The sequence below is a fragment of the Ruditapes philippinarum genome, unplaced genomic scaffold (genome assembly GCF_026571515.1).
Source record: "Ruditapes philippinarum isolate M1 unplaced genomic scaffold, ASM2657151v2 ctg863_1_1_1_1, whole genome shotgun sequence".
Classification (NCBI taxonomy): domain Eukaryota; kingdom Metazoa; phylum Mollusca; class Bivalvia; order Venerida; family Veneridae; genus Ruditapes; species Ruditapes philippinarum.
Genome location: NW_026861574.1, coordinates 97,056 through 115,790, shown reverse-complemented (window position 1 = coordinate 115,790; position 18,735 = coordinate 97,056). Strand labels below are relative to the sequence as shown.

Genomic DNA, 18,735 nt, shown 5'->3' with positions numbered 1-18,735 from the left:
AGTGTTATTAATTTTACAGTACACAAAAGTTGTTTACAAATGGCGTCTGAGGGAACAACAGAAAGTTTTTAAAATTACCGCCTAAAGAAACAAAATAAAGTACACCTGTAATCAAAGTAAGTTCAAATTGTGATATACACACATATATAATAATATAGGGCCCATAATAATTGAAAAGGATATCGCTGGTTAATTAATTTGACTCAATTTATAAAGATTCGCCCCACTGACGATTCGACCCAGATGAGTGACGATTAGCCCCACGTTAAAATAAGCATATGAAATGTACTTCGTATCATTTACATTTATTATGATTTAATAAAATGTAAATATTGGTATGTTTATGAAATAAAATGACATCTTCTTTTATTTTAAGGCAGTGTTTAGTTGTCCCTGCAGGTAAAGCATCCTTGCCCATTCAGATGTAATCTGAAAATGAGTTTCTTTACACACTGAACAAAAATTGACTGTTTCCACCATTAAAATAGAACTACGGAAAGTCATTCTGCCTATTCCCACAAATTGCCCAAAGGGTACCAAAACAATGATTTAAAAACAAGTTTCAGTGTCGTAATTAGTTATTTTAAAACTTAAAAATAATTCCATTGATAGGAAAATCCAAAGCTGCCCGAGTATGTTGAAAATACTTTTTTATTTTACCCCATATTTACCAGTTAAACTGATAATTTCATGTTCTGCCAAGTGAAGGTCGTCTGCTGAAACTGCAATGACGTCATATTCTGTTGAAAAAAAGTTCTACCAAAGCCAAAAAGGGCTATCAATTTACATACCATTATACCATAGTGCTCTCCATTTAAGCTCCCATTCAAACATGGCTGAATGACCATAGATGTTTCTAATTTAATCATTGAGTTATTCTATGAATGACCAGGGTTCTCACTAGGACTTGAAAAGATGGAGTCCATGGACTCCCAACCCTGAAAAAGTTGGAGTCCAAAAGCGCGTCACAATTAATATGTTTACAGATTAGTCATTCAATGCTCACAATAGCATTGCTGATATTTTGAATCTTCAAGAGACTTCCAAAGTTTATAGTTATTCAAAAGAAACTCTGAACTACATAGTTTAATTATTGTTTTGTTGTTAATATTTATTATGAAATTATTTCATTATAATGCATCAACACATGGAAATCTTTTTTTTTTTTTCACTTTTATACCAAATCAAATTTTATTCTGGTTATAAAAGTCCACTCTAAAGACAAAAAGTTTGTATTTGTAAAAAAAAACGTAAATGTATATAGGCAGCGTTTAGCGGAATGAATAGGAAAATCGTGTACAGCTTCACATAGTGTGTAAGAGATTCATCCGATCGAATATCTTCAAAATGGGGCAAATTGAAGATCGATATTTAAAGATTTAATGTTGATTAAATAATAAAGGAACAATGCATTCGCATGTTTGGCTTGGAAACCGAGAATTTTTGCGAAATTTTAGGGTTTCTGGCCAACGTGAAATCGCCGATGTTCGGGATCAATTTTCGGATAGAATCTAAATATCAAAGAAAAGCGTATGTGTACCTGGCATTTTGGCACAATATCATAAATTCTTAATACTCTTATAGAAAGTTTTTGCAAAATTGTGCTTAGAAAATGCCGAAAATATGCGACTATCATTATAATGCCAAAAATATTCGACAATCATTCAAAATTACACTCATTTGTAATTTGAGAAAACAGTCTTTAAACTTGCGGCGTAAATAGTCGATAATTTTATCCTTTTGTCGGTAAAATTTGCTAATTTCCAATCAACTGTTGATCAAAGATATAAAATTATCACCTCGTGTTATATCTGGTAATTACATGTACTGAACATTAGTCTGATCACTATTGCGTGAAAATGATCGGAAGCGTTAGCGCTGATTGGCTAATCGCTTCACGGGTCAATGTGCATAGGACCGCCTACCTATAGACTGACACGCGCTGACGCATTTGTGTATTTGTGGTTGTGAACAATCGGTAATGTTTATGCGTCCCCAGGCAAAATTAAGCGTACGTGGAATCCTTGCTCTGAAATATTTGCGTCCAGCTGTAATAAACATGCGTACCGGGACGCCGAAATAAGCGTCCCCGAGAACCCTGATGACATGTGTATTTTAAAGTCAACATGCGACAGTTGAACACAATTTAATAAAAAAGTAAATACAAGTTCTTTTATTTGTACAATTTGCTGGAAATAATAAGAACAATGCCTATCTTTGTTAAGATAATGATATGCTAGCAGTTATATATCATTATGATTACAAACACAAATTTATAATATTATTTCATTTTATTACAGCTGCACATGTAAATTGTTTATTATCTAAAATATAGACATAATATTATGTGGTTTTCAAATTCCATTTGAATAAATAGGGATGACAACATAAATCAAAAATGTAATCAAAAAGATCATTTAAGTCAGTAATGAGATTTGGATGTCCTATTTTCCTGTTTTGCCTATAACAGTTCTTATCACAATTACAATATTGAATAAACTAACCATTTATTGTGCCCCCACGTTAGTGGCGGGCATTTAGATTTACCCTTGTCCGTCCGTCTGTCCGTCCGTCCGTCCTTCCGTCCGTCCGTTCACTTTTGTGTCGCACGTAACTGAAAAAGTATTTGACCTAGAATCATGAAACTTTACAGGAATGTTGATCAGCATGTGTAGTTGTGCACCTGGGTATTTTCGTCTGGATATTTTAAGTATTTTCAGAGTTATTGCCCTTGACTTAGTAAAATTTTTCAATTTTCAACTTGTGTCGCATGTAACTCAAAAAGTATTTGACCTAGAGTCATGAAACTTTACAGGAATGTTGATCAGCATGTGTAGTTGTGCACCTGGGTATTTTCGTCTGGATATTTTTAGTATTTTCAGAGTTATTGCCCTTGACTTAGTAAAATTTTGCAATTTTCAACTTGTGTCGCATGTAACTCAAAAAGTATTTGACCTAGAGTCATGAAACTTTACAGGAATGTTGATCAGCATGTGTAGTTGTGCACCTGGGTATTTTCGTGTGGATATTTTTAGTATTTTCGGAGTAATTGCCCTTGACTTAGTAAAATTTTGCAATTTTCAACATGTGTCGCACATAACTCAAAAGTATTTGACCTAGAGTCATGTAACTTTACAGGAATATTGATCAGCATTTGCAGTTGTGCACCAGGTATTTTCGTCGTGATTTATTTAGTATTTTTAGAGTTATTGCCCTTCACTTAGACATTTTTCGCAATTTTCAACTTGTGTCGCAAGTTACTCAAAAAAGGATTTTACATAGTCATTAAACCTTATGGGCAGCTTGCTCAGCATATTTAGATTTGCACCTTGGGTTTCGCTTGTGGATTTATCCAGTATTTGTAGAGTTATTTCCCTTGACTTAGTAAAAAGATTGACAGAACAGTGGCGCGGTGGGGGCACCCGTGTCCTATGGACACATTTCTAGTATCCATTAAGTCCATTGCTTACTAGACGTTAGTCAGACCCAAGCTTGAATATGGTTCAGAAGTATGGTCTCCCCACACCAAAATACAAATAGATCAAATCAAAAATGACCAAAGAAGAGCAGCCCAATGGGTTAAGCTAGATTATGGTCAGACCTCTAGCATCACTGGCATGCTTCCACTCCCCTAATCTTCGAAAACTGGAACTCAAACATGATTTTGTAAACGCATGTAAAAGGTCATACAGTAAATATACATGAGAGTACATGTAGATGAGTAAACTCTATTGAAATATTTTCTTTTTTCTTTTTAAAAGTTTAATGAGTTACATATATGCAATCTTGCAGATAGTTACTTAATTAGCTCATATTTCTAACGTATTCTACCCTTCCCTATAAACTAAGCCAAGCCAACAGGCTAAAAACATTTTGCAACATGCCTACAGAAATTCCTGGCTAGAACCCTGGTTAATCCTGTTCCAGAGCAACAGATAAGCCCGGATTCGTCACTTTTGCATGACAGCTCTTATTTTAAAACAGTTTAAGTTTTATTGGTATTGAAACCATGAAATTCATATCTTCATAATTGTATACCAAATCATTGAATCAATCTTAAAATCATAGGGTAACATGTTTAATAATTTACCCAATCAAATGGAGTCAATACCCAGTTCCAAATAAAATAATAGAGTAATACCCAATTCACTTTTTCAAAGCTTATTTGTTGCTCTATATGATATAAAGTGGGGTTAATCATTACTAAAGTAGGACAAGTTGTTACAAGGCCAATTATCAGTGGAGTGAATTGTTTAAGTACTGCTTGAAACCACTTGCCTCTCACTGTTGTTGCTTCAAATCAAGCAAGGAACTTTGGATTCTTTCAAATATGGAAGCTAACAAGCTAGCTTAAATGGAATGTGAATGGTTCTACTCTGGTGCCTGCTTGTGCCATAAACTGTTCACAGAGAAGCACCTGAGGTCGGTGAAGTTCCTCCACCATTAAAGCAAGAAAGTCGTCATATAAAGAAAATTTGAAATGACAACCCATGTCAGGCTTTTGGTATGTGTTAGAATTAATGTAAAGGAAAAGGTAGAAAATTTTTTTTAATGTACTAAAGACAAATACAAAAACATGTTTGTAACAGTTTCAACTTTCTTTGTACAGGACTTTTACAATGAGTGATAATAATAAAGACGAGACTGGGACAGAACCAGATGCGACACATCAGAAGAGTTTAGCCATGCAGGAGGAGAGCATGGGTCCACTTAAAGAAGACCTTGCTGATTGGATAGCAAAGACATTAGGTAAAATCATACCCTACTGGTAGGATAGATAATTTCAACTTGTAGAAGTGAAACTTGCGATGTCATTGTAATGTGTATACAGAAGTTGTTTGCAGGAAATGATGTAAATTCCATGAAATTCAAAATTGTCACATGCTAGATTTATTATTATTTTTCTGAAAAAAAAGAAGAAGAGAACTTTATTGAAGTCAAAGGTATCTCATTATAAATAACAGTTGACAGTTAATTATTTTTATTAGTTAAATCAAATCTGTTTTCAATTTGTATCCCTTGATTACACAATTGATGTCTTGTTACTCTATTATTAAGTTGTTTGGCTCGAATCACTTCGATTTTAAGTCATGTGTTAAAGCTATCCAGCTAGCTTACAAAAGGTTGTTGGTTTTACTGAGATACCTTATCATGCCTGAAATAATATTAGAACTTGGGTGCTTCCATTATCTGTGAAGTTTAAAAGTAAGCTTATGACCTTTACAGAGTCAGTGAAACAAATGAAATAAATGTTATTCTAAACAAAACAAAAAAGAAAAATTTATTTCTTGGAATTTGAATTTTTTTTAGATAACTGACTGATGGAAAGGAGCATGTAATCATGTACATGTATTTGATTGTCATGTATATTGTAAATCCTGTTGAATGTTCCTGTCACGGTTCAGAATTGTTCACTATATAGGGGAGAAGATGTGTAAGCGGCCAGATAGCTCAGTCGGTAGAGCCGAGGGTCCTGGGTTCGAGTCTTGGTCAGGCTGCACATTTTTCTCACCCTGTGACATTTGGCGCCCAACGTGGGACCGTGACTGAATATAGCTCAGAGTTTAATTCACATTGCTGTGTAACTCCGTGAAATTCAAAAAAGAATTTCAATATAGCAGGGGAGTATGTCACGGTTCAGAACTGTTCTCTATATAGGGGAGAAGATGTGTAAGCGGCCGGATAACTCAGTAACTCTATCTGTAGAGCCGCGGTACGGTATTCCGACGGTCCTGGGTTCGAGTCCCGGTCAGGCTGCACATTTTCCTCACCCTGTGACATTCCACTAAAATTGACTATTGTGCACTCTCTTTTCTTGCCTTTCTTCACTTTTACTTTTGAAGCAACAGTAGTGTATTCGCTTAGCTGCGAAAGGAGTGTAGTATATTGATCTGTCATGTATTTCCTAAACATACCTTTCTGATTGGCTGGTAAGTGTTTATGTCAGCAAAAGGACATGTAGACCACTAAAAGATATGTTGATCTAATGATTTTAACCCATTACTTTATGAGTATTTTGTGAAAAAATGGCTGTTTTCATTGAAAAGACTCCTGTTACAGTTCAAATTGCTATGAAACTATAAAAAAGTGTTCAATATCGTTCAAACTTGGCACAAATGTTGACTGGAATGCCAACATGCTCAGTCAAAACTGATTTCAAAGTGCAGCAACTTCTAAATGGATTGAGATAGAGTCAAAGGCTTTTCAGCGTTGGTTACGCGTTACCTTAAGGTAGACCTGAGGCCAGTTTTAGCCTCTCACAAGCCCAAAATTTTCTTGGAGATGAGGGGGTCTGCTGACCCCCTTCAAACCCCCCAAACAGAAGGGGGAATATCCCCCTCTGGCACCCCCTTGATGTATCATTCTATTTGATAGGGGATGACACCGAAATATTGATCACTTGACCATTTCTCAAACGAAAACAAGTGTTTTGGGTCTAAAATAGGGAATTTTTTCACTTGTTAAGGCCTCAAAAGGTGGGGGGTGAAAGTTGTAAAAGACTTATGTTTCCGTCAATATACACTGAACAAAAGTTCTAACCGATCACCCTGAGTTTTCACTTATATATGAAAAAGAATAATACCAATAGATCCGACTTTTATTTTATTTCGAAGAGAATGAACACATTGAGAATAATAAAATTATAACATTTTCTATTTAAATAATACTTATCGATATTTAAAAAAAAAATAATTTATGAACAGCCACTCATCTGTCTGATTGAGGCTCCAGCATTCAACATTCCAACTGCTACGGCACGATCCTGCATCGACATTCGTGCCATGTTTTATGTTTTTTCACTTATAAAGTTAACAAGGATTTATGCAATGTAAATTTTAATACTCACCACGCTCTGCACGAACATTTCGTGCCAAAATGTGTAAACCGCACCCTGTCTCCCGCGTGAAAGCATGGAACCGTATTAAATTATTTTTCTTTCCACAAATCGGTAGAAAATGACTCAAAAATCACCTCTGCAAAATTTTATAAGGATCTATTGACCCGTTATAAAATAATCAAAATTTAAAAAGTGATCGGTTAGAACTTTTGTTAAGTGTATAGTTTTTCAGACCTGATAAAAGTTATATACAGCCCTGAACATAAGTCTTTAATTGTATAATAAAATAATCCTATATATAATAATCATATATTATTATTTCAGAAATAGATATTTCATCAGAGAACTTCATGGATGTGTTAGACAATGGAGTACATCTATGTGACCTTGCAAATGTGATTCACAGAAAGGCGGAGGAGTGTGTAAAGGAGGGAAATTGTACTGATGTATGTACATGTATAAACTTGTATTACAAACAAATTAAGTAAATCAACTTGTATATGTTTAATTTATTTTTGGCTATGAGGAAAGAGTTTGAAAAATAAATAGCATTGCATGGTTTTGGTTTTAGTGATAACTTCATAAGGGTGTTGGGTTTTTAGTCTTATGGACACTGTAAAGGCCATAATATTGGTGACTTTCCACCTTAACTGGTGGAGGAATACCTTAGGTGCCCCTTTGTGCTTTATTTTAGTGCATTAGTAAGGCAGTAAAAACATGGTTATAAATACTGAAAATCAATCATTACGGGCACATTGTATGTGAATTATTACTTAAATCTTGAATCTTATCTTTTTTCCTTCATCTTAGTACATTTTTCTCAGGTTGGATTTTATTGAAGAAATATTTTGGCTGATCTGGAAGCATGCAGCTTTAACCGCACAGACACATGTCCTGTTCATATAATATGTAAACAACTGGCACTGTTTTTTGCATTTGGTGTAAATTCAATCAGTTATGTATAATTATAATTGATCAAAACTCTATTTCAGGATATACCAAAAGTACATTTGAAATGTCGAAGAAATGCACAATCAGGTAGTTGGTTTGCTAGAGACAATTCTGCTAGTTTTCTCAAATGGTGTAAATCCTTCAAAATGCAGGATGACTGTTTGTTTGAGTCAGAAGACCTAGGTAAGGCCAGTCCATTGTTATACATTTGTATTATAATAGATAATACAGTAGTCATTGTCATGTATCCATCCCTCCAGGGCATTTTTTGTCAAAATTGTGAAGGGGCCTGGACCTGTTCATTTTGTGAAAAAGCATGATTTGTCATAAAATTGTGAAAAAAAATTACATATTATTTGGCGTTTAGCGACATTATGAAACTGGAAAATGTCTTCAAGTCGGTACTTTAACCCTCTTAACATGTGCTTAAACCATTTAAATTGATTAAAACTATTTCTGTGTTCTTGAAATTGGCGTAAATCATGTTTAACTGGAGGGTAAACAATGTTCAAAGACAAAGTCCCAATATTTTGTGAAATTTCTTTTGAAATTGTGAATTTTTTTCCGCCACTTTGTGAAAAAAAAAAGAGTGTAATTTTGAATTATGAAGGGGCCTTATATAGGCCCTTGTTATAGAAGAAAAAAAAGCCCTGCCCTCTGTGCATCTTAATAATGTATTTTGATTGGTTGAATTGGAATATGATATTGATCATGCTAAAAAATGTTTTTTTAGCAGTCAAAATGTTTGACCATTTAAAATGTTTGATCATTTGTTAAAAAAGTTATGAACTGTGAAAGAATTCTCCAGCTTTTATTTTCTGTTGGAAAAACAATTCTTTTTTGTTTCAAACTAAGTATTTCAGTAATTTCATCTTGGATCCATCACTGTTAAATTTTGTTTCAAAAGTGATTTCATCTTGGATCCATCACTGTTAAATTTTCTTTAAAACAGTGGCCCAAGAGCTATTTTTAACGTGTCAGTGACATTTGTTTCTAAAATTAGAAGATCGGGAAACAAGTCATCTGCTTTACTTATTTAAGATATAGAGAGCGGGCCAGTTGATTAGATGTATCAAGGGGTTTCCTAATTGTTTATGTATATTATCGTCGGTAAATTTCATTTTCCACTTTAATTATTTTTATTTGACAATTATATGAAACAATTAATAAAATATTTAAGCTTTAGAACTTTACACTTACTGTTTTTTGTAAAAACTTCTTTTGTAATTACAATACAATCAGAAAATCCGCAATTTTAACTATTACCTAAATAATCCTTTTTTTTACATATTTTCTTATTATTTTAATCTGTAAAACGGAAAACTCTCATTGCAACCACACATCTTAACATTTATGTAATGTGATGTGTTAGATTAAGAATATAGTGTGATATGTTTATCATCTAGGTATTGGAAGATATTTGGTGAGTATACGGCACAGAATGTGAAGCAGACAAAATTTTACGACTTACAATTTTAAAATAAACAAAGCAATGTAAGTCCAAGCTGTAAATACTGTTGAAGTGATCTGCACCTGGTCCATTTTCAGTGGTTTTTTTTCCCTTCTTTTGGAATGGTGCCGGTACCAGACTGATTTGGGAAAAAATGCGTTATTTTGACTTAAATTGGGAATTTTTTTATACATTTTTTCAGCTACAAATAAGATTATTCACCATGAATAAAGACAGCTAACAGCTTTCACTGTCCAGGTAGAACTATTGAGTGGTGATTTATATGAATATGTTGGATTTAAATGATTTTAGAGAAATCACTTGGCCTTGTAGGAATTTTGAACAGCCATTTTTGGAATTTAAACATTTTCTATTGGGAACAGTACCTTTTTAGGGTAGTAGTTATATAAAGAAAAAACCCGCTGATTTTAGAATAGAGCTATGAAAGGACCAATCAATGATTTGTTTTGCAGACTGGTTCCCACAATATCTTCTAACAATATGAAGCGATTATATTTACACCTTTGACCAGTCTTTGTAGCAGCCCTATCATTGGTTGATTTTGAATTTGAACTTTGAATCAGCCAATAAAATTTTTGAGTTTTTGACTGGTTTTTGTTAACTTCATTTAGCAATAGTAACTGTAGCCAAACAACAGATATTGAAGTGTTCATAATGGAAAATGCTTGCTTCTTTATAGATAGAATAGTATTGTTGTTGATAATAAATCAATTTGTGATATAAATGATTAATTAAATGAATGCTCCCTTAGATAATCTGTTAGAAGCTTCCGTAATTTTTACCCTTAACCTGCTGAATTTGTGTAATGGATTTAAATTTTGGACAGTCCATTTGAAATTTTAATGAATTTTAGTATTAAAAATACCAAAATTCAGCTAATCAACATTAAAGAGCCTGGACGGACTGCACAGACTTACAGGCTAGCCTGGCTTTTTACTGGTGGCAAAGGCTAATTACTTTTGGGTCCAGCAGGTTCTGGGTTAAAGGCTGCGGCACAAAGAATGATATATTATCTATTAATATCATAATTTGATGAATGAATGGATGGTTCATGTTGATGAAACTATTATTAAAATCTTGCTGGGCTACTATTCTAAATGTACATGTATATGCAAAATTGTATTGTTATAAGATGCATACTTGTCCCATGAATATAACAATTATTCTTGTTGAATGATATTTGATGTTGGTTGTTTAACATAGATAGATATGAAATGCATGTTTGTTTATAGCTCAACTATTCAAAAAATAGGGACAGTGGTTGTATTCACCCCAGTGTTGGTGTCGACCTTGGCTTCCCTATCACACTTTGGTTAAGTTCTTACGTACAGGTTGGTATCTCTTAATATGCAGAAGGGAATGAGTTGCAACTTCACACATTTGTTCTCTGTTATTGACTAACATGTTGAGCACAGGTCTTATAACTCTGAGTTACCTTTTAAACAGAGTAATGCCCCTTACTGGCGATCACTGAGAATAGTTGAGCGCGCTGACTTACAGATAGCTCTTGTTAAAATGGATTGCCTTTTTGTCATAATATATCAGGAATAATCTTAAGGTTGATTCTGTATGAGCAAATCTTCTTGGCTTTTCCATTAAATTAAAATAGAATCACTACAATGTATAAGATTTTCCAAAATATTATTTAGTAGAACGATATTTGAAAACATATAAATACCCCATTGTATCTAAATAGCAAATGCAAGTTTTGTGGAGGATTTGCATTGCACTATTAGCACTTGAGTTATGAATTGACTTGGGTTGGGAGCACTTTATTAGATATGTTGTCACATTGATTTTAAAAAAAAGATATATCAAACAGAATTTAAAATCAGTGACATAATTAACATAAATTATCATCAAATTATTTACCTACAATCAAGGCTGGTTTGGGTATGTTGGAGCACTGTATTGGATAGCTCTTATCATAAACTTGTCAAAGGTCATTGATAGATATTCATATTTCTATGTTATAAGTTTATTAATTATAATAAGTAGTGCAGGTGTTAATTGTAATTTTGTATATATGAATTTGTTTGAAAGTATGTCACTAAAAATGTTTGTTACTGGCTATTTTGAGAAGTTATTTAAAGAAAGGAATCATTTACATTTCAGTTTCTCACAAATCAGAGAGACAGGTGATAGTTACTTTGTTAGAGTTAGCTCGTATTGGATATAAATATGGATTAGAACCGCCCAGTATCATCAAAATAGAGAAGGAACTGGAGAAGGAGGAGCAACCAGAAGCTCCGCCCCAAAAACCTAAAGCACCTCCTTCAGCAAGGTCAAGACCACTAAATTTAGATGAAGAGGTAAGATTTTTGATGATTAAGGAGGATACTGAAATGGCAGGAATGATAAATAAACTTTAAACTTGAACTTTTACACTTCTGTAACCAAATACAATTTTAATTTTTATCACAGTAATTACAATAATAGTGTTTTTTTCATACTCAAGGTATCATTCATGTGTAAATTTTAATTCAGTTTTTAGTATACTTTACATGGTATGCAACCAAAAGGTGTCTCATAAGTCAAAATGGCTGGCCCTTTCAGTAGGGGTGACACTATAATAAACAAGACCTTTTTATACTTTATCTGAACATCAGAAACCTAGTCACATATTGTATAAATTCTATCAGTCTATTATATTATTGAGTTTCTTATATAGCCAACCAAATGTTAAATGATTTGCGCAAATTTCGAAATCTTTTTTTTTTTTCAAACAGGTCCGTAAGATGGCAGCAAAGTGCAATTGTTCAGAACATGTTACTAGAATTAGAGAAGGAAAGTATATGGTGTTTGGAAAAGCTGTGATAATAAGGGTTAGTTAATTTAATGTGGCTATTTAGTTGGTTTTTAAGCTTTTCAAATGATTGATAAAATGTAAGTGGTGGCACAAGTGTCTGTTTATGGATGCAGTGACAGGTGCCTGCTTCTGGATGCAGTGACAGGAGCCTGCTTCTGGATGCAGTGACAGGTGTCTGCTTCTGGATGCAGTGACAAGTGTCTGCTTCTGGATGCAATGACAGGTGTCTGCTTCTGAATGCAAAGACAGGTGTCTGCTTCTGGATGCAGTGACAGGTGTTTCCTTCTGGATTCAGTGTCAAGTGCTTCCTTCTGGATTCAGTGACAGGTGTCTGCTTCTGGATCCAGTGGCAGGTGTCTGCTTTTGGATCCAGTGACAGGTGTCTGCTTCTGGATTCAGTGACAGGTGTTTGCTTCTGGATGCAGTGACAGGTGCTTCCTTTTGGATTCAGTGACAGGTGTCTGCTTCTGGATGCAGTGACAGGTGTCTGCTTCTGTATTCAGTGACAGGTGTTTGCTTCTGGATTCAGTGACAAGTGTCTGCTTCTGGATGCAGTGACAAGTGTCTGCTTCTGGATGCAGTGACAGGTGTCTGCTTCTGAATGCAAAGACAGGTGTCTGCTTCTGGATGCAGTGACAGGTGTTTGCTTCTGGATGCAGTGACATGTGTCTGCTTCTGGATGCAGTGACAAGTGTCTGCTTCTGGATGCAGTGACAAGTGTCTGCTTCTGGATGCAGTGACAAGTGTCTGCTTCTGGATGCAGTGACAGGTGTCTGCTTCTGAATGCAAAGACAGGTGTCTGCTTCTTGATGCAGTGACAGATGTTTGCTTCTGGATGCAGTGACAAGTGTCTGCTTTTGAATGCAAAGACAGGTGTCTGCTTCTGGATGCAAAGACAGGTGCCTGCTTCTGGATTCAAAGACAGGTGTTTGTTTCTGGAGGCAGTGACAGGTACAGATGTACTAGCTGATCTAGGTCTGCATTGATTGCATGAGTCTATTCAGTGGCCATTAGCAAGCTAAAAGTTAATAGCTTTATATTCTTTTAGATGCTGCAAAATTCAGACAGGTTTAAGGTAAATTATATTTACAGAAAAGTTTTATTTGTTATGCATATTTTGTTTATTATAGTTAAAAGTTAAACTGTTATTTAATTTGTTTTTATTGTGTCAAATTTTTAGCTCGACTATTAGATAAGAATAAGTAGAGCTATCTTAGTCACCAAGCGTCGGCATAACCCCTTATGTTAAAGTTTTTGTAACACCTCAAATATTATCCATTGACATATGGCTTTGAAACTTTGCACACTTGTTCATAATCATGCGCCCCAACCTGTAGACAGGAAGAGGTAACTCTATTAAGCATTTTGATAGAATTATGCGGATTTTATGCCCCTTTTTAGCTCGACTATACGAAGTATATGGAGAGCTGTCCTACTCGCCCCGGCGTCGGCGTCCGCGTCCAGATTTTAGATTAAAGTTTTGGTGCAGTAAAATATTTTTCACTATAACTTTGTCATTTCTTAAGGTATCAACTTCAAACTTCAAATATATGTTCCTTATCATCAACCACATCTTATGTGACAAGGTTCATAACTCTAGCACCAATATTTTCAGATTTATCTCCCCTTGAACTTAGAATTTTCCTTAAAAAATACTATTTTTTTACTGATTCTTCTTTATTTCTTAAGGGATCAACCTCATACTTCAAATATATGTACCTTATCATCATCCCCATCTTATGTGACAAGGTTCATAACTCTAGCACCAATATTTTCAGATTTTTCTCCCCTTGAACTTAGAATTTTCCTCAAAAAATACTATTTCTTACTGTTTCTTCTTTGTTTCTTAAGGGATCGACCTCATACTTCAAATATATTTACGTTATCATCATCCCCATCTTATGTGACAAGGTTCATAACTCTAGCACCAATATTTTCAGATTATCTCCCTTTGAACTTAGAATTTTCCATAAAAAATATTATTTTTTACTGTAACTTATTTATTTCTAAAGGGATCAACTTTATACTTCAAATATAATTACGTAATCATCATCCACATCTTACATGTATGTGACAAGGTTCATAACTCTAGCACCAATATTGCAAGAATTATCTCCCCATAAACTTAGATTTATTTACTAGAAAAATGTTATTTTTTATTTTAACTTTTTTATTTTTAAAGGTATCTACCTCAAACTTCAAATACTTATACCTTATCATTAATTACATTTTATGTGACAATGTTCATAACTCTTGAAGCAATATTTACAGATTTATCTCTCTTTGAACTTAGGATTTTCTTTAAGAAATATAATAACTTCTTTACTTTTTAAGGTATCTACTTCAAACTTCAAATATATATTTCTTATCATTACACAAATGTTGTGTGGCAAGATCCATAACTCTAGCATGACTTTTTCTATAATTATTCCCCTTGATCTTGGAATTTATGTTAACAAATGTTATTTTTTTACTATAACTTAATACGTAATTATACATAATTGATTTTTCTTTCATAGTTTTGTCCTCCTTACTGCGTCCAGTATTTTATTAGTCGAGCTTCGCTGTCTCCTGTGACAGCTCTTGTTTGACTAAAGTTTTCGTATCATTGACATCTTGCTTTGAAACAAGTTGAAATTTTATACACTTCTTTGTGAGCATTGTAGCACTTTCTTCAAGGCCTTTAACATGGATTTGAAAAAAAATTGGCCCTTTTGTGAACTTAGAAAATGGTACATTATCAAGACCCTTTTACTATCAAGCACTAAGAATAGTCGAGCATGCTGTCCTACCGACAGCTCTCGTTAGTATTGGCATATTTGAATTTTACTTTTAAAGAAGTTATAATTTTGTTTTATTATGCGAGTTATCTTGTTAAAAAGAGGGTTTTAAAATTGTTTGACATCTGATAACCTTATAAAAAGATTATTGTATAACTTAAAGGTTATTACTCATGTGACGTAGTGCTAATAATGTTCTCTATCTTTATTCTTTAAAGCCTTTTTGGTTTAAATGTTGGCCTTTTTGTAATGTTGACCTGTTATTTAAAAATAATTTATTTTCTAAATTATATTATATATTCAGTAATGACTGCTGTTTATATGCTCTCAGAAATCCTTTTCTCTTGATCTTATACCTGCCAGTATTAGTCCTTGGTGCTGACTTTCCATCACATATGCTTAAAATTTCTCATAGCACCTCCATTTAATACTGTTATCTTAAGGTTTCTTCAATCCATTACCATGACATCCGAATAAACATTGACCAAACTGTTTTTGGTTCGATTTATGTGAAGTCATTCTGTTACTGTGGTTCAACCAGTCTTAAACAGTCATTCCTTTGTTGCAAAATGTAACATATGCATATAACACAGAAACAAATGTACATGAATATTTGATCAGTTCCTTGACCTAAAATGCGTAACCAGACAAAATATTATTATAATATTGCAGTTGCTTTTAGATACTTGGTGAGTGTGTATCTGCTGTAGACATCTTTCTTTTTGTGGTGTTCAACATGAATTTGGTCATGGTCACTGAAGCTAAAAATAGATTTATATTCTCTCTCTCTCATAGTAGTTTTGTCAAAAGGACATCAGAGATTACCAATTACTATTATGAATGTTCTTATTCAACTAGGATGTATATTTTTGTTAAACTGTGTTTTAATATCTGATCTTTAAATTATTTACAGCTGTTAAAGAATCGGCATTTGATGGTACGAGTCGGCGGCGGTTGGGATACCTTGGAACACTACCTCATGAAGCATAACCCAGTCTTAGCAGTGGAGCATCGTCGTAGAAACAGTATAGACTACCTGGAGGGGGAAGATGTCTTAGAAGGGAAATTTTTATACATCAAATCAAAATACAAAACATGAAGTGGGGTTTTATTTTAGACTCAAAAGATCTTGTGATATTTTTTGTGTGCTTAACATTCCAAAACAAAGGGTAATAAGATATTTGAGATAATTATGCAATTTTGTTGTTATTGTTAGAAATGTTACGAATTTGTTATAGTTAATTCATATTCTAGGTTGTAAATGTATAATATTTTATGAAAGATTTGTTATTTGGAGCTCTGATTCTTTTTATAACAGTTATGATGTCAATTTATATTTAAAGGTTGTGATTTTTAACAAGTTACTTATTTTCAGGAATATTTTGTGCATGTTTGTTAGTTAAAATGAAATACTTATAGAAATACTGCCAAACTTATGAATATCAGAATTTACTTCAGGCAGATCATATCTTTTTACCTTTATGTTAGTGAAAGTGATTCTTTATTTTATATGTCAGTAACTGTTACAGATATTTTTTTTAAAAAAACATAAGCACAATTACTGAAGTTCCTGCAAGGCTGCAAAGATTGGCTTACTTGTTTGGTTTGTAATCGATGGTAATTTATTTACACCCACTTTTGACATAGCTTGGCTATATTTTTAACTTGTGCTGAAAAAGTAGATTTGTATCATCCAGCTGAGTTAAATGGTTAGAAAGTTATTCATTTTGTATCGTGTGTAAAATTCATATGATAAATATTATATTGAAGATGTTGCAGTGACAAAATATATGCATGTCATAAAACTACTAAAAATGATTTATTTAGAGAAATCGGCAGCTATTTATGTACATAGCAACTATATCTGAATGGGCTCTTACTGGTGCTGAATCTAAAATAATTGATATTAACAACTATCAAAGGTGTGTATGTTTCATAGGTGTGCAAGTTCATAGGTGTGTAAGTTTCATAGGTGGTTAAGATTGATCATTCATAGGTTAATAAAATTCATAGGTGTATAAGTTTCATAAGTATTTGCATGTATTTATAAATTGCATAGGTTAATAAGTTTCATTGGTGTATAAGTGATAAAACATAGAGAGATCTGTCATCATAAATACATATGAATATATATTTTGAGTTCAAAGTACAGTATTTATTTTTGGGGGTTTTGTTGTTGTAATTACTGTTTTAGTCACATTCCATCCACTTATTTATTTTACACGTATTGCTCATTGTGAAACACCCAAAATTCTATTCTTTTTTCAATATTATTATTTTGCTTCCTTTTGATCTGAATTCATCATACAATGTGTAAAAATATATTAACATTACCTCTGTACTGCTGTTCTTAATATTTCTTTGTAATAGTTTTATTTGTTAGAAAAATTGTTTCATGCTAGTGTTCAATATATAGTTAAATAAGTTTTTGATTTTTGTATTCTTTTCTTTTTTTGCATAATGCCATAATCTTTTGTGCAATTTTCTCAAACCTAGCTCAGAAATTAAAATTCTTCTGTAATTAGATGATAGTAAAGTAAAGTAGCTGTCTAACAGAAAAAAAAACAAAACAAAAATGTTGCATATTTATTCCCCTTATTGTGATAATAGGCCAAATTAGCATCAGTTCTTCTGCAAACAAAATGTGAGAAACAAAAAAAAGTGAGAAAGTATGATGAAATGTAATTGTAGATCAGTTCTAAATGTACCAATACAAGTTGTATGACAATCTAGGTATAATTGTAATATTTACCTCAACATTTTATATTTTCTTCATAGAGTAGTTGGTTCGAAGTGCTCAAATTTATCACTGGAAAATATTTTCCTACTGTTTTTACATTGTTGAATATGCATTTGTTGCATTTTGATTTCGTCAGTATTTATATTATTTTTTTACCATATACTGTGATGCCTTTAAAGTGTTGTTGTTATAAGTAGGTTGATCACATTGTAGTAGGTGCTATATTATAAATTAATATTATTATATATTTGTAGATTATAGGGAGTGGAAATGTGTTTAATTATTACATTATATTTTTGCATATATATTTTTTAAATTATTTGTTAGAATTAATTTCATATTTCTTTGGGGTGTTTTTTTTTCTTTTTTTTATTAGCTCACCTGAGCTTGCTCAGGGTGAGCTTTTAGAATCGATGAATGTCCGTCGTCCGTCCGGCCGTCCACAATTGCTTGTGAACACTCTAGCGGTCGCATTTTTGCCTCAATCATCATCAAACTTGGTCAGGATGCTTATCTAGTTGAAAGCTCGGATGAGTTCGAACATGGGTCATCTCAGATGAAAAACTAGGTCACAAGAGCTAAAAATAGAAAAACCTTGTGAACACTCTAGAGGTCACATTTTTGACCCAATCATCATCAAACTTGGTCAGGATGTTTGTCTAGGTGATAGCTCGGATGATTTAGAACATGGGTCATCTCGGATGAAAAAGTAGGTCACAGGAGCTATAAATAGAAAAACCTTGTGAACACTCTAGTGGTCACATTTTTGAACCAATCATCATCAAACTTGGTCAGAATGCTTGTCTAGTCAATTGCTTGGATGAGTTCGAACATGGGTCATCTCTGATGAAAAACTAGGTCACAGGAGCTAAAAATAGAAAAAACCTTGTGACCACTCTAGTGGTCACATTTTTGACCCAATCATCATCAAACTTTGTCAGGATTCTTGTTTAGATAATAGCTCGGATGAGTTCGAATATGGGTCATCTCGGATGAAAAACTAGGTCACCGGAGCTATAAATAGAAAAACCTTGTTAACACTCTAGCGGTCACATTTTTGCATCAATCATCATCAAACTTGGTCAGGATGCTTATCTAGTTGATAGCTTGGATGAGTTCGAACATGGGTCATCTCGGATGAAAAGT

At 33.4% G+C, this 18,735-nt stretch overlaps 1 protein-coding gene across 2 annotated transcripts; it reads left to right on the top strand.

Moving 5' to 3' along the window:
• LOC132716210 (growth arrest-specific protein 2-like) lies at positions 1-16,384 on the top strand. Of its 2 annotated transcripts, XM_060699425.1 has the most exons (8): positions 1-116; positions 4,610-4,749; positions 7,163-7,284; positions 7,831-7,972; positions 11,376-11,572; positions 11,990-12,085; positions 13,118-13,144; positions 15,763-16,384. In XM_060699425.1, exons 2-8 carry the CDS (start codon positions 4,620-4,622, stop codon positions 15,946-15,948), a joined length of 900 nt encoding a protein of 299 aa, XP_060555408.1. In that variant the 5' UTR covers positions 1-116; positions 4,610-4,619; the 3' UTR covers positions 15,949-16,384. The 2 variants fall into 2 exon arrangements, with proteins under 2 accessions (XP_060555408.1, XP_060555409.1); XM_060699426.1 differs by lacking the exon at positions 13,118-13,144.
• Positions 16,385-18,735: the final 2,351 nt, after the last annotated feature.

Excerpts from the sequence above, each read along its gene's own strand:
- LOC132716210 (XM_060699425.1), top strand. The coding sequence starts at position 4,620 with ATGAGTGATAATAATAAAGACGAGACTGGGACAGAACCAGATGCGACA. Across the intron at positions 4,750-7,162 it reads TTGGATAGCAAAGACATTAG|AAATAGATATTTCATCAGAG; the intron begins GTAAAATCATAC and ends TTATTATTTCAG. Across the intron at positions 12,086-13,117 it reads GAAAAGCTGTGATAATAAGG|ATGCTGCAAAATTCAGACAG; the intron begins GTTAGTTAATTT and ends ATATTCTTTTAG.